Source organism: Coturnix japonica, chromosome 13 (genome assembly GCF_054131305.1).
Source record: "Coturnix japonica strain WE chromosome 13, WE-NBRP24, whole genome shotgun sequence".
Classification (NCBI taxonomy): domain Eukaryota; kingdom Metazoa; phylum Chordata; class Aves; order Galliformes; family Phasianidae; genus Coturnix; species Coturnix japonica.
The window spans coordinates 10630018-10653722 of record NC_140675.1 but is presented as its reverse complement, the minus strand read 5'-3'; the positions used below and the strand labels follow the sequence as shown (position 1 = coordinate 10653722).

Here is a 23705-nt window from a genome sequence, read left to right as displayed (position 1 = left end):
TGATATTTGTGTTGTGAGAGCAGATTTAGTAACTCAAGGGATGGGGGGGGGGAAAACGAGATACAGTCAGTAGCTGCCTTGGGCACTGTCATTGAGTTGAGAGAGCGCTTCCATAAGTTCCAGCATCAGAATTTGGACATGGGAAACTCCTGGAGTCAGAGCAAAAGGGCGATGATGCTGGGGAAGCTTGAAGTTGCCTCTTGCCAGTGGTGAAAAGCTGCTGTCTGTAGTCTTGGTGAGCGCTGTTGGATGATAAACTGCAAAGTGCTCTCCAATGAGTGATTGAATATTGTCCACACTGCAGTTTGAAAGAGCTCAATTCCTGCAAAGCGTCTTCACTTTGAGAAGGAAGAAACAAATATTTCTGGAACGATTTCCCCGTGTTTGTTTTAATAACAGATGTTCGATGCTGTTCAGAGGTTTAAATAGCATCCAGTGTTTTGGGATGGTGGTAACAATTGCACAGTGGAAACAAAATAATGGGCAGCATGGAGGGGAGGTGGTTAGACAGGGATGAATTTGTCTATTAGATACTCCCGCAGACCACCCTATGTAATTAAGTGTGTATTATATATGTTAATTATATAGTTCCTAGGATTAATTCTGACAGTAGGTACTTGGGCGCTTTCAAAGCCACTCTTGGAAGCAGCCAATTGAAGTGATTCTTGTTCCTCTACCAAGCAACACAAGTTAAGCCCCTGTTCTTGCTGCCAGCCATCCCTGAACTACAGCCTGCAAAGAGTCCCTATGACTTTTCCAGGTAATCTGTTTTGGATGCATTAAAGGAAAACAGGTCTGCTACCCGCTGCCTTGCTCCAGAAGCAGAGGATAGCTGTTCTCCTGCAAATTTAAGTGGTGTGATGTATTTGTATTTTTAAGGTGAGGCAATTTTTTGCATCTAAAGTTAATGACAAGCTCCAGCTGACATTGCTTTGTTCTGGGAAGTGCTGTTGGGCTTTAATTGCCATATGGAAGGGAAATGTGGCTGGGAGACTTTATCATCATTTGGGGAGGGGTGGGGGGAGATGTCTTCCTGCTTGGTTCACAATTTATGCCCGGTGTGATGATTCTGATTCTCAAGATGTTTGTACCATATCATCCTAATTGGTGAAATTCACTTTGGGTACTAAATAGCTCTCCTGAGGTTAATTTAGTTGCATCGGGGGTGAATGTTGCCATCCCCAAATAATTCTTTATTGCAGCATGCATGCTGTTTGCATTATTTAAGCCACCAATTTTAAAGCTACCCAGGGTCTCTTTATACTACACTGCACTGTCTTCACCAAGTGCAATGTGGACACACCACAGGGGTGACTGATGAGCAGAGCTGGGTGTTCAGAGCCATCTTGCTTCTTGCCTTCCCAACTCCAAAGCTTTTTCCCCCAAGAAGGGGGAGATGGAAGGACAGGGGAGCTTTGAGCAGAACCTGTGTTAGGATTTCCTCTGGGACAGCTTTCTGCTCCACGTGGTTCCTCTGCTCAGGCTGAATCCTGTAGGTAGGTCAACTTCAAGTCTGCTCATCAGTCATGCAAGCTTGTGTTGTAATCCCAGCTTTAACAGGAGAGGAAAAGGAAAAGATATGAAACAACAAACCCCTTACTCAAGGCTAATGTGTGTTATAGTACCTATACATACACATAAAAAGAAGTTCATCCTCTTTCATAGCTTCTTGTCCCTACTCTCTGTACCCCTCTTCTTTTAACCCAGCTCAATTCTTGATGCCTTCTGCCACTTTGTGCAGATTATCTGGGGATAAAGGTTAATCACGAACTTCTTTCCAAGAAGTGCATTGCACAGATAGATGGGATGTGTCTGGAGTGGCATCTTCAGAAATCCATCTTTGCTGAAGGATAAATGGGGAAGTTTCGTAGTGAAGGGTTCTTAATCAATACAAGGACCACGATGGCAGAGATGTGCATTGATACTGTGCTGCCTTTGGGAGCTCTTCCCCATAATTCCTAATAGCTGGTGGCTGGAGGAGGGGGCTGGGAGATGCCTCAAGCCATATGGCACATACACGGTGTAAAAATAAACCCGTGTTCACTGATCAAATAAATACCACTTAAGTTTAAAATTGAACAACCACTGCAGTCTGTTGAATAGAAAACTGGTTTTACCTTAAAGAAAAGTTATAATTTGTGGTTGTAATGTCACAAATTGCAAGTTGTACAGAGTGCAGCTTGAGCCTGCTGGGCTGCAGCAGCGTGGTCTCAGCCCAGCGTGTGAAGCACCCCTATAAAACCCTGCAGTGAGGTTTATTTCTAGAGAGCGAGGATCATAAACCTGCCTCCATCAGAAAATGCTTCAGCCCCTCTTCTGCTGGTCTGTATTGAACGCAATACAATTTATTTTTTATATTGCGTCCTTCACGGAGTATCACAGAACTCTTTTCAGGTGATGTTTGTCATAAAGCAAAGCTGGAGGATGTTTCAGCTTAGGGCTGGAATGGGGAATGAATGGTCTGATGGCTTTCCCGTGCAGAAGGGCAGAGCTTGAGATGCAGCAAGGTGGGTGGGAAGCACAGACCTGCCATAGATGTAATGAAGGAATAGGAGGGGTGCAGTGGGGTGGTGATGGGTGGGCCATATAGCAGTACTGGGTGCTGTCTGGCAGGGGCAGGATGGACAGGAATCAGTGTGGCACAGAGTATTTCATCCCATATGTTGGGAGTGAGTGGCTGAGCCTCAGATGCTGCACTAAGTAACTTGTAATGGGCCCCAAATGGGCCTTTCTGGGACCGAGAGATATTAGCTGGGATCACAAGTGAATTAATGCAGCTGCATGGCTTGGGGCTTCTTGGAGGACGGGCAGAACCAATTTATGTTTCCCTGACAAAGTCGAGTGGTACATTTAATTCCACGGCACTTGTGGCATGCTGAGAGCCACAGTGTTTTACCTCTTTCCTCAGGGAAAAGGTTAAGTGTGGATTTGGTTTCCTTTGGTGTGGAGACTGCTGTAGCTATTGATTGACCCAGCTGAACTGAAAGCAGGAGCCAAAGCTGTGGTATTTCCAGGCAGCTGTGAGCACTGTCAGATGTAAGGAGTGCAAGAGCAACGGAATAAAAAGCAGTGACATTTCCAATCCGAGAGACCAAAAAAAGCCCAGCTCATATTTTATTTATTTATCCAAAATAGTTTGAATTATTCACTTAAAGCCGATGTAAGTGTGTGAAAATACAAGGTGGTTTCAAGAAGTAGCATCATTAGGAGGAAAAGCTAATCATTTGGCAGTATTAATTTTGTAACAGATTAATGATTTTTTCAGTGAGAATTTTCTTGGCCATCAAACTCTTTATCAAGGGCAGTATTTAATACAGGTGTGTGGCCTGAATACCAAGGAGACCAGGCAGAACAACTTGGAGATATTTCCCCTTCCTCTTTGTTCTCCTCTTTGTGTTTAACACCAGGCCAAGTACAAGGCACTGTCCCCATCCAGGGTAAACAAACCAGCCTGGTAAACAAACCTTAGTGTGTTTCCTGAGTCCTTCTTCACTTCAGACGCTTTTGGGATGGATTCTTTGGGATACAACTTTCCCCATCCCTGGTTTATGCAGAGCACACCTGCACCTCTCACCTGTTCCTTGTGAGCATAACGATTGTTGAACATAGGAACTCCAGTGAGTGCTCTAAACACGGGCATTGGAGTTTTCAAACACTGTCTTTTAAAGATGTAATTAAACCTAATTCTCCGAGTGTTGTGAAAGATCTTAAAGGATTGAGATGTTCAGTTTTGTGTAGGTGGGAGATAGAGTGGGTGGAAAGTAACATCATCAGAAATTGCTGTTAATGCACCTCGACCTGTCCTGGGAGGATCTTCCTTTGCTCAGTCACCTTTACAGCTGTGCTTGAAGCATTTCTCTGAAATAAGCTGAATTGCACTTGGTGCAAATTATGACTTTTAGAACAATTTTTTCCTGACTGTGCTTAGAACTGTGGCTGGAATTATTGGTATTAGGTGAGGCTTAAGAATGAGCCCCATCGCATCTCTGAATTCAGAAACAGAGCTAACAGTGAGTTGCACATAACTTAATGGTAGGGGGAGATGTTAGAAAGTGAGTTTGTGCCCTCGGGTCAGTTCATGTGCTACTTGTGCAGCTCTGGCTGCTGGGAATCTGCAGTGCCAAGGCAATCCCTGCATAGAGCCTCAGCAGTGGGGCTGCATGGGAAGCCTGTGCCTAAACCTGGTGCCATCTCCAGCATCCATAGTGTCTGTCTGATGGGTTTGCCTGGGGCTGGTGGCTGTGATGCAGTGCCTGCAGGAATGCTGTCTGCTGCAGGAGCACAGTCAGAAGCCTTGACAATTACCCAGGTGTGCCTCAGATGGATTTGTGTGGCTTTGTTTCAGCAGTGGGACCCTGTCCTGTGTTTATTGTGTCTCAGGCTGCCTTCCTACCAGGTTCCTGTCCTGTGAGTCCTTGCAGACCAGCTTTGCGGTGGTGTCAACCAGGTCCAAAAAGGGAAGCAGGGAGTTATTCTCCTGGGGGTCTGTCCTCAGTTTGTCTGGGAGTAGTTGGAAGTAGCCCATTGCTGATATATTACCTTAGGAGAAAGAAATGTTGCATGAGAGTGAGCATCAGCAGTTGCTATAGCTGAGCTGTTGATGACTCCAGTTTAGCTGGGCATAAAGGAAGAGCCATCTTTTCACCATCATGGCTCAGTGGGCCTTTCATCAGGGGCAGCTACAAATCAAAACATTCCTATCATTTCTTAGTGCCTGCTTCTTTACTTCTGCCTATCCCCAAGCTGCTTAGCCAAAGAAACAGTGCTGTGAATTGCTGATGGAGCTACTGGGCAGATGATAGGGGCTTCCTCCTGTTCCTGACTGGTGCTGGCACATTTAGCTGTGTCTGCATTAGCAGTTACATTGCTCAGTGCCTTGTGCCAGTGGCTGACACGAAGCATCTCTAGCAGGGAGATAGCATTTCTTCATGCAGATGAATTCCTCCAGCCAGGACAGCTGATGCGGTGAGGCACCAGAACTGCCGCAGGAGCTGGAATGGGAGCCAGGAGGGTGTGGGGATGCCAGGCCATGCTGCAGGGAGTGGAGCTGGAGAGCCCTGCAGCTCCGTTGGAAAGCTCAGAGCTTCTTGCAGGAGAAACTGATCTTAGAGTACATCCCTTTTTCACTCTGAGGTGGGTGATAAGGGTAAACCCAGCAGGTAGCGAGGCTGCTCCTGATGGCCATTAGAAGTACCAAACTGGAAAGAAAACAGTGGAAGAGGTGCTAACTCTCTGTGAGTACTGGAAGCTGTTCGGTGAGTTAGGGTACCATCCGCCCCCATGGTTATCAAATCAAGAAAAGCAGCCTTCAGGATGTGGTATGAAAAGGCAGATTTACTTTTCCAAGGCTGGGCTGCATTTATTAGGAAAAAATATCAGTGTTGGACGTGAGATATATTAAAAGCAGTGCCATCGCTGATCGGTGGTGAGACATTATTTACCACTGCGGTTCAGCCACTGAATTTTACTTTCATGTATAGGATTTTGTCCTTAACAGTTGTGTCTTCAGAATGCAAAGCCAAATGAAGACTGTGAGAATATTGAGGTCAGAGCCACCAATTAACCTCCTGATTTCAGAGGCTGATTACTCAATTAATCAAGGGACCAGACCCCGCTGAGATGATAGGAAAAAGGTTGTAACAATCCAGGGAAGGGCTGAGTTAATTGCTCATTGATAAATTAGATAGGAATGGGAAGATGGGTGGTCAGGAAAGATGCTTCACATCCCCCAGCAGTTGGTCTTTTCTTGTACAGCAGCATAGTAGTAAATGGACTGGTATGTGATGTTTCCTAAGACTGGTTGGTAACCCTTGATAAAGTGAAGTATATTTTTGGGGGAATGCCTGAAGTAAAGGAAATACTTTCCTTGTACATCATCTTTATGAGCAGCTCTGGAAGGTGGGGCTGAATTAACCAAAGGTAATTGGTTGGCCAGCATTATCTCACCCTGCATGGATGAGGTTTACTCAGAAGTCAAGGGACATGGAGTTCTCTTTAACCATTAAAGAGTTTCTGTCCTTGCCTGGGGATTAAGTTAAATTGGATTAAGGCCAGAGTACTTCTGAGCAGGGCATCCTCGGTGGCATTTAAGGCACTTTAACTTAACACGTTGAATTATCCTTTTGTCCCACCCGGAGAGCCTAAGTAAAGCAGTACAGATGAGAGTTGTACTGCCAGTGCTCCTGCAGCTGCTGGGAGCTGAATCACAGCAGGTCTGTGGGCTTACCCATTGCCATTCCTCCTGTGCTGCACTTGGAAGGTCAATGGAAACACATTTGGGTTAGTACTTGAGCAAAAACTTTCCTAGCAAGCTTGAGAAGCAGTAATACTTCAGCACAGGCTGCATATGCCCAGCCAAAATGCATGATTCATGCATAAGCTGTTGCCTTGCAATGAAATTCCTGCTTTCCAAGTACTGGGGCGCAAACTAACTGTCCTATGGCCCAAGTGTGCTGCAGTTCTCTCTGTGATTGCAGGACAGACAAAGCTGTAAACCTCAGAATGACAAAGAGGGATCTGAGTAAGGAAGTCTGTTTGCTGTTAGAAAGGTTTTTTTTTTCCCTAACTCTGGACTGTGGTGTTGATAACACAAGCTGACTTGGGAGGCATCTCTAGCGTATATTAAGGTAAAGCCAATCTCTGTAATTAATGGGGGGATAAATCAAGGTTTAATTACTCAGAAGGCACCTTGGGTGAAAGATTCATGGTAATTGTTGTGTATCCTCTTGAAGGATTCACAGTGCTGGCAGCTCCCTTTGTAGCAATAAACTGCAGGGTGAGTGGCAGGCAGTCTCCCAGGACCTCTCTGCTGGGGACTAGTCCAGGTAAGGCAGCAAATGGAAAGAGACACTGGTACTCCTCAGGCTCTTTATCACAGGAAAAACCCCTACCTGTATCTTGAGGGATTCCTAAGCGTCGTGTCAATTTGAGATCAAAGTGCTTACAGTCGCTTCAAGAGTGTGTTTGAAGAGGTTTCCCTTATAGCCAGATCCCTCCTGATGTGACCATGCACATTTGTTGCCATTTTTCCACTTTCTTGCTCTCTGTATCTTAATGCTCTTCTCTTGGGTTCTGTGTAAAGATGAGATGTGTGTGTGTGAGGGGGGAATGGATGCTGTAGCTTTGAATTTTGTAGGATGCTGTTGAAGGGCCGGCTGAGCAAAAGGAAAATCCATCTTACTAAAACAAGTCTCTTTTCCTCATTCCCCAGTTTATTATCCTTTGGTCTTCTGGGGCCAGGAGGAGAGGATTCCAGTTTGCCTGTTTCTTTACTCTGCCTGCTTAATTCACTTTTTAAAAAATTAATTAACCTTTTTCAATTCACTTAGTTTGGCTAGCACTGTCAATACGGCACAAGGTCTCTACACCAATAGCGTATGACAATGTACCCTCTTTCTTCCTCTAAACAGAGCTGAAGAAGCAAGTGGAAAGCGCAGAACTAAAAAACCAGCGCCTGAAGGAGATCTTTCAGACCAAAATCCAGGAGTTTCGCAAGGTCTGTTACACACTCACTGGGTACCAGATCGACATCACCACTGAGAACCAGTATCGACTCACCTCCATTTACGCAGAGCACCAAGGAGACTGCCTGCTCTTCAAGGTAGGTGTGCGTTCTGTGCTGCTTCTGCTTCTTTGGGCTTGTGGTTTCCAGCATGACATGTTTCTTCTTTCTTAGCGGTTAGGCTGGAATATTGTTGCTGTGCTGTGATGTGACAGGTCGTTGCTTATGAGAAAAAATGCTTTCTTCTTTTAAAAGCAAACCACTTCCTTAGAATCTGGTCTCCCACTTACATATCAGTGTAAGAGTAAAGAGAAGAGGCTTTACATGCATAATACCAAAGGTGTCTGGCCTTGCACTTCACCTTTTTATATCATAGGTTATTTATTTTGTGGCAATAAAAACCTTATGTAACCATCAAGATTTCATCCCAACTTCATGAGATGTCCTTACTGTCTTAGCTACCCTCTAGCTTGTCTGCATGTCATCATCTTTATGTAAATTGGTGTCCCTTCTGAGCAGCAACTCATCCCTGTGCATCTCAAGTGCCTTTTATGCAAGCAGTCCAAATGAATTGCAATAGCAATGTCTTCTGTGTGTTTGATACCGTACTGGTCCAGCCAGGTGGTCTGAGTTTGGGTAGGGCTGATACATTAGAGAACTGAGGTGTGACACTGGAAGCATTGAGAGGTTAAGTTGCATCTTTACTATTTAGGTTCACATATCAACAGGTTACTAGGAGAACTTCTTACTGCTCAGCAGCAAATACAATTGGCTCTTAAGACTATTCCTGCTTGCCACTTGACTCCCCTCCAGTGTATCACTAGGAGTGTGGGGATTTTGGAAGCATTCATTACAGAAGTGGAGTGTACGAGAAGGAACTGGATAAGTTCACTTTCTGCTGTGTGGGTTGCTGCAGGATTGTTTTTTTGACATAACAGGACAAATATTTCCCTGTTCTGCAGCTTCAGAGCCTCAAAAATGAAACAAACACCAAGTGAAACCAGCAAGAATAAGTGTAAGGCAGCACTTTGGATTTGTAGTAAACCTAGGAAAGTATCACATTTGGTTATATTGCTTGGTCTTACCAGGACTGAAATAGATGGCAGCAGGCAAATTCATGGTCTGCGGAGGAGGAAAACTCTTGGTTTTCAGGTACTGTCCTTGAATCTTGAGAAGAACGAGCTGAGCTGGTGCTCTGCTGTTAGCTCTAAGGCCTCCCCAGGCCTGTGTTCACACCTGCTTTGTTACATGCTTAGTGAATGGAACTTCTCAGATCCCTTGAAGTATCTATTGGCATGGCAGGACAGAGCATCTAGCAGCTATTAACGTGATGTAGGAGAGATTATGAGGTTGCAGAAAGTTAAGAAAATATGAGGAAATACAGCCCACTGGAACAAGAACTCATTTCTCAGTAGTACATCTCCAGTAGGATCGAGTTCTTTGTGTCATTGCAATAGAAATAACTTATGAACAGGACAGCGAATGATCAGGTACAGACTCCTCTTTAAATGCTGTTTTTGCTGTCTGTTGCTCACTCAAGACTTTATTCCCAAGTTCATCCAGAGAACAGAGGTGAGGGTTACCAGGGAGAGCAGCTGTAGCTTTGGCTTCCTCTCAGAGTCCAGGCAGGTTGGTAGTGTTCATGTATGGACTGAGTCTTGCTTCGTGACTGTGGCTTTCTGGTGATGTTGTGTGATTATGCAGCAGAATTGCTGAGCTTACTGTGGGTGTTAGTGTGCATTTCATTAACCCAAAGAGGTCAAAAAGCAGAGAACGCTATTTGTATTTATTCCTTTTGAGCAATTTATGGAAAAAGGTCTATACAATTAAACTGGAGAAGTCCCACAGCACTATACAAGCTTCCATCATTTCTCTGTAAACTTCAGGACGTTTTTCAGTAGTGCTGCTGGTGGCATTTAATTTTGGTGAGGATGTAATAGGAGCTACTGTAATGTAACCCCTTCAAAGCTAAATGAAGATGAAAGATGTGCTTGGTTTTCCCAAGCGACAAGGCATGCTGTTGCTGTCATAGTAGAATGAATGTATCCAGCCAATTTGCTTTCAGTGGAATCACAGCTTCATTGAAAGGGTTAATCACTGTGCCATGCTGAGAATACAAATGACTGCATCCTAAATGAGCACTGGATTCCAATGAAAGCGTATCAATATTTATTGGCAATCCCTATGGATGCAACAGATGAGCTCATCAACTTGAAGGATGTTCCAGTGATTTTTCAGACCCTCTGTGTGAGAGTGCGTAGGCAGCAAGGCACATCTCACATTTCACAGCTCACTCTCACTTGTTTGCTCTTTTTCATTCTTTTAATTAAATGCTGTGAAAAGTGGCATACAGAATCCTCACCAGCACTTTAGTTTCTGATGATTTTTGTGGGAAGCAATGCGTTATAGTTACTGGGTCACTTGACGGCTTCATCTTCAGTTAGTGGTGTTGATACATTAGATGTGTTGGGCCTTAATACAGACCTGACATTCCACGTGCTGCTTGGTTTGTGAGTCTAGGCCAGGCCACCCACGAGGTCTCTAAGAACTGCATTGCTCACTTGGTAGCAATCTATTGGAGATGTCTTATTAAAGCAAACAAGCATTGCTGGGGAACATCAAAATTGGTTTTACCAGCTTGGAATTAAGCAGCGGCAAATCAGGATGTCATTTCTTGGCAGTGTCAGTTTCAGGCTGTTTACCATCGTCTCCGGGTAGACCCTGAATGAGAGTAAGGAAGTGAGGTCTTTAGAAAGGCAATGACAATTGATTCAGACAAAGTCTTTTGGTAAACAGAAAGACTGGTTAAATTTGAAGAGGAGATGATTTGGAGACACTTGTACAAATGGGCAAACAGCGCAGAGAAAATAAATCATAGGCCTTTTCTTTTTGTGTGCCCAGAGAACAGAGTCTGGGCCCAAGCGTTTAATGTCAATCAGTTTAGAACCAGGAGTGGAAATCTTTCAAATTTATAGACCTTGCTGCTTCAAGGGAGTGCTGAAAGCAGAGCTCTGTAGGTTTTCTGAGATGGTGAGGTATCTTTATGGATAAACAAGTAATGCCTAGGTCTGCATTAAATATTTACACTTACCTTAAGTAGAGTTTGAGCAGCCAAGCCAGCCTCTTCCTGTGGTTGTTAGGAAGAAAATTCCCCGTGCTTGCTGGTTATTTTTTGGGTTGTCTGTATGTGTAGTTTTGTCATGGCTGCATCTGACAACATTCAGCTTCATCCTCTGGCAGTGCTTGGGAATGAAGACTTGAATGAAGAGCAGAGGGCAAGAAGAGTCATCAGAGAGAGAAATCTGCTTTATGCTTCACTTGCTTTATAATTCACTGTGCTTCAGGTATCAACTATTGTGGCATGAATGTGGAGCTGGTCACTTCTGTTGATAGGATTCTGGAACAAAAAGGCAATTGATCTGGTATAACAGCTCTGTGAGCTCTGGCAGCATTCAAAGTGTTTCAAGTTTCTCTGTGCTCTCAGAAAGTGCTCAGATTTCTCCCTGGTTCAGGTATATCTGGGCCTAAGTTGTTTGGTAAGGAAGTAAATCAGATTATTTTCAGTATCACAGTAGTGGTGTGTGTCTGAGCTTATTAATAGTCACGGCCAAAAAGCTGCCTTTAGGCAGTTCAGCAGCTTATGGTTTGTTGTATTTTCTCTGTCCTCAGAGCCTAGACTTCCACAGAACAGATTTGTCTGTTTCCAGCTCTTGCCCATGTTGTTATTTTCTGCCAATATTATCAAATGGAAGCACAAACAACCAGTTCATTGAAGAGCATCCCCAAGATGGTAGGCTTTATGCCTTGAAAGAGAATGCCCAAGACATCAGACAGCAAATAAAAACAGAAGCATCATGACAGAGCATGAGAATGTTGCCAGCCTCGGGGTTGTCACTTCTGCCATATAAAACCTTTATCGGTGTCCTGTTGGATTGATAATATGGTAATAAAATGAACGGCTTTTTAGCAGCCTGTTAAATTAACAGCCACTGCACTCACAGCTTTGATGCGCACCTGCTTAAGGAGTTCCTCAAGGCAATCTGAAAAGTGAATGTTTTTGATGTGGTTCACAGTGTATTAAAGAGGCAGAACTTAAGAGAGCGAAGGGGATAAAGGCTGTGTTGGTTTGGGGATTCTTTGATGGAAGAAGGGTATGGCGGAAGGACAGATACAAGCTGCAGTTCATTAGGATATATAGAAGTAGTGGTCCCAGTGCAGCCTTGTAGGTCTGGATGTACTTCAGCCACTGACTGCTTGCAGGTGGGAGTTGATGTGTAGTGATGGACTGCCTCAGGCTTGTTTGCCTTTGCTTTGATTCCATGCTCCTTTTCCTAAACATCTGCCTTGGTGGCTATTTGGAGGCAGGATGGGGGGTGAGATGGCCTTACAGCTGTTCTTATCATTAACAACTGGGGCTGAATAGAAACCTGAGGTAGGTAGAGAGGTAAATCACAGCAAGGTGTGCAAAATGCGAGAGGGCTGTTCTGTGAACAAAAAGTAGTGGTTTAAGTGTCCCTCCTTAAGAAGGGAAATGAGGATGGGTAGAATGAGAACCTGGAGGCTGTTTTCCAAGTACAAAACAGTGCTGACAAACTGCTGGCTGAAAGGAGACGAAACTGAGGTGGTTAAGCATGCAGAGGATGTCCCGTGCCCTGAGGCTGCTGAGATGTTGGTGCAGCCTTAGCATCCAGTTGGCCGCAGTGCCCCACTAACAATGTACATCTCAAAATCAGCAGGAGGGTTATTGCAGGGATTGCCATAACTTGCCTGAGTGGTTGTTTGGAGCTGAGGCTGACAGCACTGTTGGGAGCTCTGGGTCTGGTCCTCATGCTTGGCATCCCTGCAGTTCCCATTAATTCCTCCTTGAACCCAGTGGAGTATCTTTAAGGAGCACATTCTGGCTGTTTGTTTCTTTTTGCATCTCTATCTACTCAGATCTCCTCTCTTCCTCCTCAGCCGTGATGAGTCTTGAGAGGACAAAGAAATTACAATTTCCATAGAGTGCTTTTCTTCCAGCGACTGTCTCGCACTCCTGCACACACAATCAGAAATAACAATGGGGCTCATCGGTGGAGCAGGCCAGGCAGCAAGAGGTTGATTAGAGATTGCAGGCCTGTGCTACCCCCTCTTTCTTGTTAATTACAAGTTATTTTATTCTTACGTTTTGTTTCCTATTTGCCCGTGTGGTTGCTGGAGATGCCGGCCATGCCCGTGCGATGGTGTTACCTTGCATGGATTCCTGCAGGTTCAGCTCTAATCAGCAGCTCTAAGAGCAGAGCTGTCCTGCAATCTGCAATGTTACAGGATCAAATCCTGTATTTAAACTTCTACATTTCATTTTCTTCCAGATGTTTTAGAAACCTATTTCATGTCAGGACCCAGCTTCAATTCTTGTTTCTGTCTTCGTTTTAGTCCATTCTTTTTAATGCTTTTTTTCCCCTCCTTACATGGTTTCTCTTCTGCATGTGCTTCCCTAAACAACTGCCTACCCTTTAGGGCAGGCTATTTATTTATTTTTTCCTTTTAATCAAACCAGTCACCTCAAGGGTGGTGGAATTTGGGGAGATCTGACAAAGTTGTCTTCCTAATGTCTTTCTGAGCTCAGAGATGTTGCTCTGAGACTTCTGGAGGCTGCACTGAAACCTTGATCTGGCTGAGAAAAGTTAATGCTCTTCTTCTGCTTCCCATCAGTGCAATGGGGAGAATGCTCCTGCCAATGTCACCAGACTGTACTGAGGGCAACACACTGTGCTAGTGGGAACCAGAGAGCAGCTTTGGGCTGGGGAATTCACCCCCTATTACCTGCCCATCTGGAGCAGGAGCTGCTCTGCATGCTGGCACCACTTGCTCCCCTTCCCTGCCATGTCTGCCTGCTGGGGTGGATCCAGCCATGCAGGTAATTAATGCTGATGATGCTGGAGCATTATTCCAATGGCTGTGTCAGTCCCAACTAGCAGGAGGCCGGGATGTGGGAGCCACTCAGAAGGCTCACAGATTTGCGTCCCTGGTGGGTGCAGTAGGTAAATGAAATGCTTGGCTTTTCTCCTCTTGAAATGACTGATACGTTACATTGTGAGGCAAATGCACAACCCCTTGCTTCAAAAAGCAAGGATTATTTTCAGGCAGGAAACACGAGGTTACTCACTGATACTGCCTGAGAGTCTACCTTGTAGCTCTGCTGATGGTCTCATCTGGGTGCCAGCACATGGCAGACACTGACCAGCCCCACTGAAAGCTCCCAGCCTGTCTCTAGATCTTCTGCAATACCAAGTAACCAAACTACCAGGGTGCTCAGAGGCTTTTTAAAAAAGCTTGTGATTCACCTCTTCCCTGTCTCATTTTTCTTCATTAAAGTACATCTTACTTAATGAAACAGGAGAGGCAGCTCATGCTTTCTAGGGCAAGTCTCACACACAGCAAGGAGCGCAGGTCACTGGTGAGAACTGAATTAAACCTCAGCATCCAGGCTGGTGTAGCAGCACACCCAGCACGAGGCAGTGGGGCAAGTCATGCAAAACTGTGTGCCCCTGTCCAGGCAGCTGTTGTTTGTGGCCTGACAGCCCTATCCTTGTGCCTGAGACAGCCGTGCTGCCAGCAGGAAGCAGGGCAGATGTGGTCTGACTCACCTGGCACAGTAGCCACCTCTATTTCCACTTCCCTCCTTCATTCCTGGTGTCCGGGTAATGCAGTGAGCTGAATAAGAGCTGCTTTTGTCACCGTGCCTGGGGCCGTGCATTAGGTCTCAGGAGAGCAGGATGCTGCATCCTTCTGCTGCTGTGTTTGAACAGCTTACATGGGCCATGTGGGCTGGCAGGGCTGTGTTTATGCACTGTGAAATAAAGGCAGTGTTAAAACAGTAGATAAAATGGAGGGGCTTAGCAAAACCCTGCTGGATTCTTGTTTCCATCTCTACCACTGAACAACCACGTGGCTTTGCTTGTGGTTGCTCAACCTTTCTTTTGTCACCTGGGCTCAGGGCATTGCTGTCTGTCAGCTTCCACGTGGCTGTGAGAAGCTCTTTGACCTGTTCTGCTTGGAGAAGGCTGCACGTGAACACAGCGGGGGATGAAAGCCAGTGCAGCAGGCTTCTGTTAGCCATGAACAGCAAGGTGTCCCTTGGATATACCACAGCCTGGGGAGGGATGGAGCAACCAGCCTATGGGCACCTGCCTCCTACAGGCAGAAAGCTCTCCTGTTATTTCATTAATTAATTTTCTGACTCTCTGGTAGTTTCAAAAGATGTTCTTCTTAGAGGCTGTGTGATCAGCACTCTTGAAGGAAGAGGCGATGCCTTCAAGCCCGGGAGGCTGGGGAATACAAAGGCCTCGCTGCCGACACATGAAATGGGTGTTCTGCAAAGCTGCTTTTGATGCATGCTTGTTGCTTTCCCTGACTGCTCTGTTGTGGATTTGCAGAACACGCAGAGCCGTGTCAGCAAACCGTAACCCTGTTGTTTGCTTGCATATGGTAACGTTCAAAGCTCCAAATGAAAAGGAAGCAGAAATTGCTGGAGGTTTGCTGCCTTTTGTGAGGTGGGAAGTCTTTGAGTTTCTGGGTTCCCGGCATCTCTTCCATCTTCTCTGGCTGCTCCGCAGTCTGCTTGAGCCTTACTTTCCAAGGAAAGGTTTGTGAGACTTCTAAGAAGAGCTGGCAGCTCAGTGTGGGGGATTCAGCTGGCAGCACCCAGCACAGCACCCACCTGCCCTGGGTGTCCCAGCTCACAGCAGCACAGCTCAGCCTGCTCAGAGCAAAGTAGGGACTGCCATCCACTGCTTCTCTTCCTTCTTGAGTAAGCAGAGTATGGTTGAAATACAAATACCATTAATTTATATATTAATTAATATAAGTATCTGTTGCTTTGGGAGTTTCAACTTCAGCCCATGCCTGACTGGGGAAAAAGATTTTCAGATCTGGAGGAAAATACAGTTAGAAAAGAGAGTGTGTTTGTCTGCATAAAAACCTGCTTGTATGATGAACAGCAAAAGATTCCCATGGGTGTTTTGGTCTTGGGACATCTGTTATGTAGCTGAAGGCTGAATTGGAGCTCATATAAAGGGTTTGAGTTTATATGTGTGTTTAAATGATTGTGCCGTGCCCTCACATTTAGGATGTTAAAGTTAAAAGGCTTCGTCCTGAATTTTATTTGGGTCATGCAACTGTTGGCTGTTTCTCACAAGGCCTGGCATGCGAGTGGGCAGGAATCTATTGGGGAAGTGCTGAGGAGCGGAGAATGGGATGTCATGGTCACAGGTCCCCTTTGGCAGCCAAAGGGCCACCATTGGGGTAGTTGCAGTATGATTCTATTAAATCCAGTGTCCTTGCCATGGTGTGTTATCTATGGAGCAATGACAGAATGCAGAAGTAAACTGGAAATCCTTCTGAGGGGCTTTGTTCCAGCAACAAGCTGCTGTGATTCTGGTGGAGTCCTCCGTTGTGCTGCAGAGCAACGATCTTCACAGCTCACCTACTGCATGCCTAAATAATTAATACTTCACACGGACGCAGATTAATGCGAGCATTTAGCATTGTGCCAACTGTCTTTATTCATACGTGTGGAAATGGTGAGAAAGTTCATCTGTTCTTGTGTTTGTTTCAGACAAACAACTACACTCTCATCCCAACTCCATGCCCAGAAAATGTTCATCCCGACCCATGTGGCTATTAGCACTGAGTAATGTTTTAGGGCTTTGGATCTAACGTATGCTGTTGCATGGGAATATCTTTTGAGGAAGAAATACAGACAGGTATTTTATGTCAGATCTGTCTTGGAAGGGTTTGCAGCACAATCACGTGGCTGCTTCCTCCTCCATGGGGGAATCTGAGAGCTGAGGATGACCTCCAGCGTTGGTAGCTCCCAGGATTGCCTTTTGATGGCATCTCTGGTGCCTGGAAGAAGACAAGCCTGTCTGCCTGTATCTTGGAGGAAATATATCAAACCAAAGCATGCAAATTGTAATTTGCTTCTAATCTGTATTCGGTTTCAGCAAAAGCGGGTGGCTGATAACAGTGGATCTATCCAAACCACATTCTGGGGAGCTGGCATAAATTTCAACCATAAACTGAAGAATTTGTCTGTCTTAATGGAAGGCTCTGGAGAACATTTTATGCGGTGGCTGTCACTTTGCATTTCTGGGATGCATCTGCCTGACAAGGGACTGTCTGTAGATGATTTTTGTATGAGGCGGATAGAAGAGATGCTGGCAGCGGGAGGTGTTGGTTATCATTGTGTCAGTGGTGCAACGACTGGTTCTCATGCTGCTTGCAATGGAGCTGTGATGGAGCTGCTGCAGAGATGAGCAGTCAGCTGGTGGCTCACTGGTCCTTGCATTGAGAGGAAGGGCCCAGCTGACATTTGCACTTAAGCACAGGGGTTCCAGATGTGAATAAGCAGATATGCCTTTCTTTGGAAGCAGGATCTCACTGCCTTGTCTTGGGAAAGTGCGGGAGATGTCCTTGGCTTTTTTTGGCAGAGTCTCACTGCAGCCCAAAGTTGTTTCTTTTCATACAGTTTCCATTCTAGTGATGGCAGTTTCAAGTTGGAACAGAAGAGGACCTGATGAAAGGGACTGGTCTGTAAGTGGGGAAGATAGACAAAGTGAAAGCAGTAACTACCAAGGTAATAGATGGTGATGGATCTATAATCTCCGAGGCTGCTGTGAGCACTAAGTTCCTAAACAGTGTCCTTTCAGCCTTAACCTATTTATTTGCAAAGTGCTAAATTTAATTTTCCTTAGTCTGCAGGAAGGCAGCATCCCAGGAATAAACCCTTAGCCCAGCCAAGAAGCTGTGCCAAAATGCTTGTTCCAGCATTTCCATTTCCTCCTCTCTTTGCACAGAGCATCAGGCCTGTGCACCCCAGCACATCAGCTCTCAGGTGATGCGACAGGGCTCCTGCTGAGAGCCTTTTGGAAAGGGAGATTGAGGAGCCCCCAGCACTGGGCTCAAGGAGTAGCACCTGATCTGGGTAAGGGAATGGTAGGATGAAGCTGCCTGGCTGGGAAGGGAAGGCTGGCACCTGCAATTGCATGAAGGAGATGGTATTGCTTGTAGTGATGCTCTGTCTGTCCTGTAGAGAATGATGGTGCTAAAGGCTGTCAGCTTAGAATAGATTCAGCAGTTGAACAGCACATAAAAGCTCAGTTATTCTGAAGCCTCCACAATGCTGTATCTCGAGGAAGAAAAGCAGAGAGTTTCCCAAGCAGCCAGCATTGTGCACGTTTGCCCTGAGAAGTTTCAATGGATGTGGAAATAATTTTGTGTGTTGCTTTGCATTCCTGGCTGCCCTGAGCCCAGAATTTCCTCAAGTTTGTGATTTAGGGGAGTTTTTAGAAATGTTGCTCTAATAAAAAGTTTCAGGTGCCTGAATGCAGGAGCTGTTTGTAAGATCTGGGTGTTCCCATTGTTGTCACAACCCCAGTGCAGCACAGCGTGGGCTCCATTTGTACCATTGCTTCAAAGGAAGCTGTCTCTGTTTCTGAGCTTTGCTATTTTTCTGCCTCCAGAGGATTTCAGCAGAGTTCCTCACAGTGCTGCTATCTCCTCTTGGTCCCTTTTCATCCCTACAAAGGCAGCACAGTGCTGGCTAACATGGAGAATGTCCCACTGGGGCTCCCTGTGTTCCCTGCCATTGTGTCCATGGAGAGATGTGCTGCCCAGAGATGGACGGGTTTGCTCTCTTCTGCTTTGAGGTACAGTTGGGTTTTCACTCAGGTTTAACACTTGTGAAGTGCCATGGAAAAGGCGGTCTTGGTTGTTTTTGGTTTTTTTTTTCTTGCTGTTTGTTCTATTTTTGCCACTTTTTTTAGCATCTTAGGAACAAAATCGGTTTCTGCAAGTTTATATTCAGCCCTTCCTCCTCCTTCTCTTATCTAAATGTAGAAGTGCTCTGAGCTCCACAGCTCCCTGTGCTGCTCTCTTCTCTCTCACGTTTGTTTTAAAATAAACAAAAACAGCAGTGCCAAGAACTGAGAGTTAGTGGATTCTGCAGGCATTTGGCTGCTCTGGGGCAGAGGTGTGGGAAGGAGATGTGCAGCCCATGGTGGGAACCTTGCTGGCCCATAATGGATGGCTGCTATGGGGTCTTGGCTGTTCTGTAACTGGGAGAAGCGGCTCCTGCTGGGGTCAGTGTTACGTATGGGCACCTTTCTGTGCCAGCTTGCAAGTCCTCTGGTAGTCCTGGGTACAGCCACACACTAAGGTGAGAAGCTGCCTTTCTCCAAGTGCTGTCCTCTGCTGTTCTTTCATTTTAGAGCTCAGTGCAATAGGAAGTTTTGTTAGCCATTCTGCACGCCTTTTGGCCTACAGTCAGCTTACAGCTCAGTGTTTAATATTTTCATCCATTCTGGGATTTCCCTCCACCTGGAGCACTGTGTGAAAAGCCACAAGTCCTTCAACCCCAGGAGGAACCTGGAGGTTGCTCTCTGCATTCTATCAAGTGTTGATGGGGTATTAAACTGAAGTGGCTTCTCCATGAAAAGCAGATCTACATTCACTTAAAAATGCATTTCTCTACCAGATCATTCCCCTTCAAGCTCAGTCTGGGGGGAGCCCTGTTGTGCAGGGAGGAATCGGGCAGCGTAGAGACAGCCCTCTGACTGCATAGGGGCATCTCCAGCTTGCCAGAGCTGCTTCCATCACTCAGGGACTGAAATTTTAATCATTGAATTAATTTTTCAGAAACCAAAGTGCAAATCTGTACCCCCGGTGGCATTAATAATGAATGCAGGGAAGAGAGATGTTAGAAGGAGAAAGAAGGGCTCAGAAATTGGGGTTTGGGGAATCAACTTTTTTTTTTTTCTGATTGTTTTGAAGAGATAATGTGTGTGTTGGATGTCCTCCTCCATGGGCCTTTCTGCTCGTTTCATTGTGCTTCGTCCAACACAATCCAATGTATTTTTGTCCCAAGTATCTCTTGAATTCCCCCCACCACCACCAACACTGCTTCCCATTTTGTGTGTTTTCTTTCCCCTTTCCAGTGCAAATGGCCAATGCTGTGCATGCACAGCTGCCACATTCCTGGTCTGTGGGGTTGGTGCAAGCTGTCCCTGCTGACTGTGAGGCTGCAGGATGGGAGAGAACAAGGCCTGAACCGCAGCCAATGCACCAGACCTTTCTGCTCTGCTCTGGGCTCCTTCCTGCCTCTCTCAGAGAGCATACAGATATATTGTTTTTCTAATTAAAAGTATTATGTAGCAGAAGATTAATTAGAAATGAAAGTGATTATTTATCTTTTTTATCCCTTTGCTTTATGGCAGTGGAAAAGGCCCATGCCAGGCAACTGCTTGAAGGAGCTGGAACTTCTCCCGTTAATGGATTCCAGGCAGTTTGCCTCTGGACAGCTCTTATAAATAATGAACTGCTTGCACAGATTGAGGCAGTGCAGGTGGTCTTCAGTCCAACCAACCAAGATAAATCCAGAGGCTGTAGGACGTTCCTATCCTCAGCCCCGTGCAAACAAGGCAGTTCCTCCCCATTCCCTTTCCCCTTCTCTGTGCACGGATCAGGGGAGCACCTATGGCCGTGCATTTGTACCACTTCCCATTGCACATAACCGTTATATTAACCCGCAGAAATGAGGATTTGGTTCAATGGGTGCTCCACAGAGCCCGTCCTAGAGGAGAAATCCTCTCCCAGAATGAAAACTATTCTTGACTTAAAAGCACCCAGGAGTGTTTATACAGTGTGGGGACTTAAAAGCAGCCCGCCCTGATGCAGGGATGAATTTCTGCCTGGAGGAGGCTGACATAGCCTGAGGGCTCCTCTTCATGTTGTGCCGCTTGCCCCGTTTATTTCCTTCTCATTAAAACTGAAGCGTTGACTGCAGGAAGATGAAGGTGAAGGTCCCCAGCTGCAGAGAGCTCCTGTGGTCATCAGCCACCTGGTCCAGAGAGAGGCTGGGGACTGCTCCAAGAGCCTTTTCTGTGCCTCTAAATACAGCAGCTAATGACACCTTCCGCTCAGCGGGAAGAAAACAGAATTACTAAACTTGCAATTTGGCACAGTGGGAGTGTGAGTTTGTCCTGCCAGTTTCTTGTTGCTATATATTTCCAAGACTTTCTTTTTTTTCGCTCTTCCAAACAGGTAGAATTCAGATCGGGGTTCCTTTTAAGGACTCAAATTATGCATATGGGAAGTGTGGCCTGAAATGGAAGAAATTAATGGCTGCTTGTAAGTCCTGTGGCACAAAGAGGAGAGCGTGCAGGTTGTCTGGGAACTGCCACATGCGTTGGCCTTATGAGTAATGTGTAGTGATGTCCCAATAGGAGCCGTGTCCCCTGTAAAATGTTGAAGGAGATGTATATATTTCCATATAATTTTAATCACTTTGACTTATGGTTTAACTTTGTACTAGGGAGGCTGCATAGAGGTTCCAGGAGAATATTATTTTAAATGGCTTTGGGGGCAAAAGAAAGGAAATGACTGAAGGCAAGGTTAGAAACAGCTGATCGCTTCCAGTTGAGCAAGTTTTACAGTCATGTGCTATGATAATTGAAGGTTTGATGTTAAATGCTACAGATCTGTGCTGGAGAAGGAAATAGTCCCCAGCCAGAGATTGCTGCGGTCTTTTACTGCCAGTATGGGGAAGGGGAATGTCTGTAGGGCATGAGGTGCCATTTGTGAGGAAGGGTGAGGAGCAACAAAGACATCTTAACAAGACCTGGCTGGTTTTGGATGGGGTGTATTTTCTACAGGAAAATCTGTGCATACAATACATCTCCAAGGGTCATGAAGACCCATCCTGAAGATGCTGAAGATATTTAGAGGAGTCAGATGCATTTCTCCAGTGATGCCTGTAAGGAACCTGTTGAGCACTGCTTGTCCAGGAACCATTAGGTCAGCATAGGTTCAAAACCTGCACAAATATGTTATGAAGACGTTGAACTGTCTGCCTTTCCAGTTTTCCTTCTACATCTCTATATGCTGTTGCCCAAAATCTGTGCTCTAGAACCAATCACCAATTTAGACCAGTGAGATACATACAAGCCTAATTTCTACAACCAGCACCAAAGTGCTCAGAGCAAGTAGGTGGATTGTTTCTGGAGCCATGACTTTCTTTTAGTGTTCCTATCAACTATTTTCCAGTCAAAAGAGGTCAAAACTCATCCTCCTGGGTAGGGACTTACTGAGCACAGAACTTACTATTAGGGCAGCACTGTATCTTGTAATTAGAGATATAATTTCCATCTCTGTGGAGAGTCAGCCTATTGCCTGGGTACCATTTAAGAGTTTCACAAGATGAATTAAGCAAGGATGGGTTGAGCAATACGATGAATTTCAATGGAGATGGTTTGCCTGAAGTCCTACAGGAGTTTCAGACAAGTTGAAAAGCAAATACTTGTCCTCATCTTCCTTCCCTTTCTCCTTCATAGTCAGCAATAACAATTGCATTGTTTGGGGTGTTGTGCAGGTGTGGCAGCGTGAGGACTCAAGGTCTGGTTGTTTGAGTAGAAACCTTATCCCCTGATAAAGAAGCTGGGTGAATCTCTCAATTCTTTTCTTGTCTTACACTCAAGTATAAAGATTTTTTGCTTGCGAAGGACCTGTCTCAGAAACTGGTTGTTGCAGTACATCTGAAGCATCAGATTTTGGCAAGCTTCAAAGTATGATGTAAGAGATTCTTACTTAATTTAGCACTTCGTTAACTTCAATTCCCCCCTCCCCCTTACCTACATGGATGGTAGTAGTGCTTATGATATTCCACAGGGAGTTCAGTGCTTTATATGCTTTGTATAAAGTCATTTACGTAAGTGGGGTATAAATCAATCAAACATGAGGAAAAAAAAAAAAAGGGAAAGCAATCAACTGTGGACTTGAAAGAAGGAAGAGGTGAAAGACCGAAAGAAAAGAAGGACAGGGATGATGAATGGAGAAGAAAAATAGAAACAAATCTGCCATGCAAAAAAGAAAGGAGAAAAGAGGGAAAGAACAGAAGAGAGAGAGGAAAAGCAAAGGAAGACCAGAGGTTTAAGTTAATACAATGCATTCTTCTCTGTAATTATATTCATTTGATGTAAATTCGTGCCAGCCGCTTTACAGCAGTGTTAATGAGCTGGAGGAAGCAAGAGCTGATACCCACAGCGGAGCAGAAGATAGGACTCGGATCGAATCTCTGCTTCTCTCGGTAGGCATGAGATATATTTAGCATCAGAGCACACTGCTATCGTGTGCCTTTAGTCTTATGCTGAGTCTTTTGAATGAAGATCTCAAAGCACATCGTTACTTCGGAGGCGATATTTCCTGAATTCCGACAGTCTCAGTTTCTGGGATCAGCAGTTGCCAGTTGTTGCTGTGTTCATGTTTTCATAGTGCAGTTGTCACGGAGGGGGCTGGCTCAGGGCTCTGCTGAGCTGGGCAGTCCTGCTGTCTTCATTGAATTCCTGGTCTGCAGCTTTCTTTGGAAGGTGCTTTGCTACTACCAGGTGTGAGGCTTGTGCATTCCATCTCAGTAGAACGGAATGAATTCATTTGACAAGTGGAGAACATTGCATCTGCAGGTTTGCATTTGCCTTCCTTGCATTCGTGCATCGCCCTCCAGGCAGATGATGGTCTCGTTGCCCTCGTGCCACCTCAGTCCTGTTAATACTGTCACTCTAATGGTGCACAAAGTGCTGAGGAGTCATGGACTGCACTTGTGATTTCTCATCAGGGTGGCTTGGGTTCCTTCATCCTTAAAAAACACTGTAGGTTTTACTGGAAAAAGGGGAAGGGAAAAATCCCTGTATTCCCAGAGATTACAGAAAATTTATGTTCCACGTGTGTGGCTGATAGAAATGGAAAGCTTGTGTGTTCTTGGGCTGCTTATTATCAATAGGTAGGAAAAAACGCCCGGGGCTGATGCACACCAGCTCCTTTGCTCCTTGATTGCTCTGGAGCTTATTGCAGCTGCCTGGCTTTAAGGGAGCCTGAGATACTGTAGGTGTCAGATAGGAGATGGCTGGTCACGGTTCCCATTAGGAGACCTGGTTGTCCTTGGTGGCTTTCAGCTGCCTTTGGGAAGTGGCGGCCATACCTGGGAGCTATGGGGCTATTGCCCTCGCAGGTCTAACTGCTAAGCGTTGTTAGGGAAGGCAGAATGGTAGGTTTCTTTTTGGCAAGAAGGATGGGAATATTCTCCCAGCTAAATAAAACTGTAAGTTTGGGGCACAATTGACCCATTTATTCTCACAATTGTACAACAGCTTTGTAGGTGGTAATGACTTCTGTC

The 23705-nt window shown here is 45.5% G+C and overlaps 1 protein-coding gene across 2 annotated transcripts in view; it reads left to right on the top strand.

The window, feature by feature from the left end:
* The window catches only part of MAD1L1 (mitotic arrest deficient 1 like 1), a 307536-nt gene that overhangs the window by 218782 nt on the left and 65049 nt on the right, over positions 1–23705 (top strand). For both annotated transcript variants that reach the window (XM_015876929.3, XM_015876934.3), the window contains exon 17: positions 7410–7600. In XM_015876929.3, coding sequence (XP_015732415.2) covers positions 7410–7600 — 191 coding nt within the window. The remainder of the gene's footprint in view (positions 1–7409; positions 7601–23705) is intronic.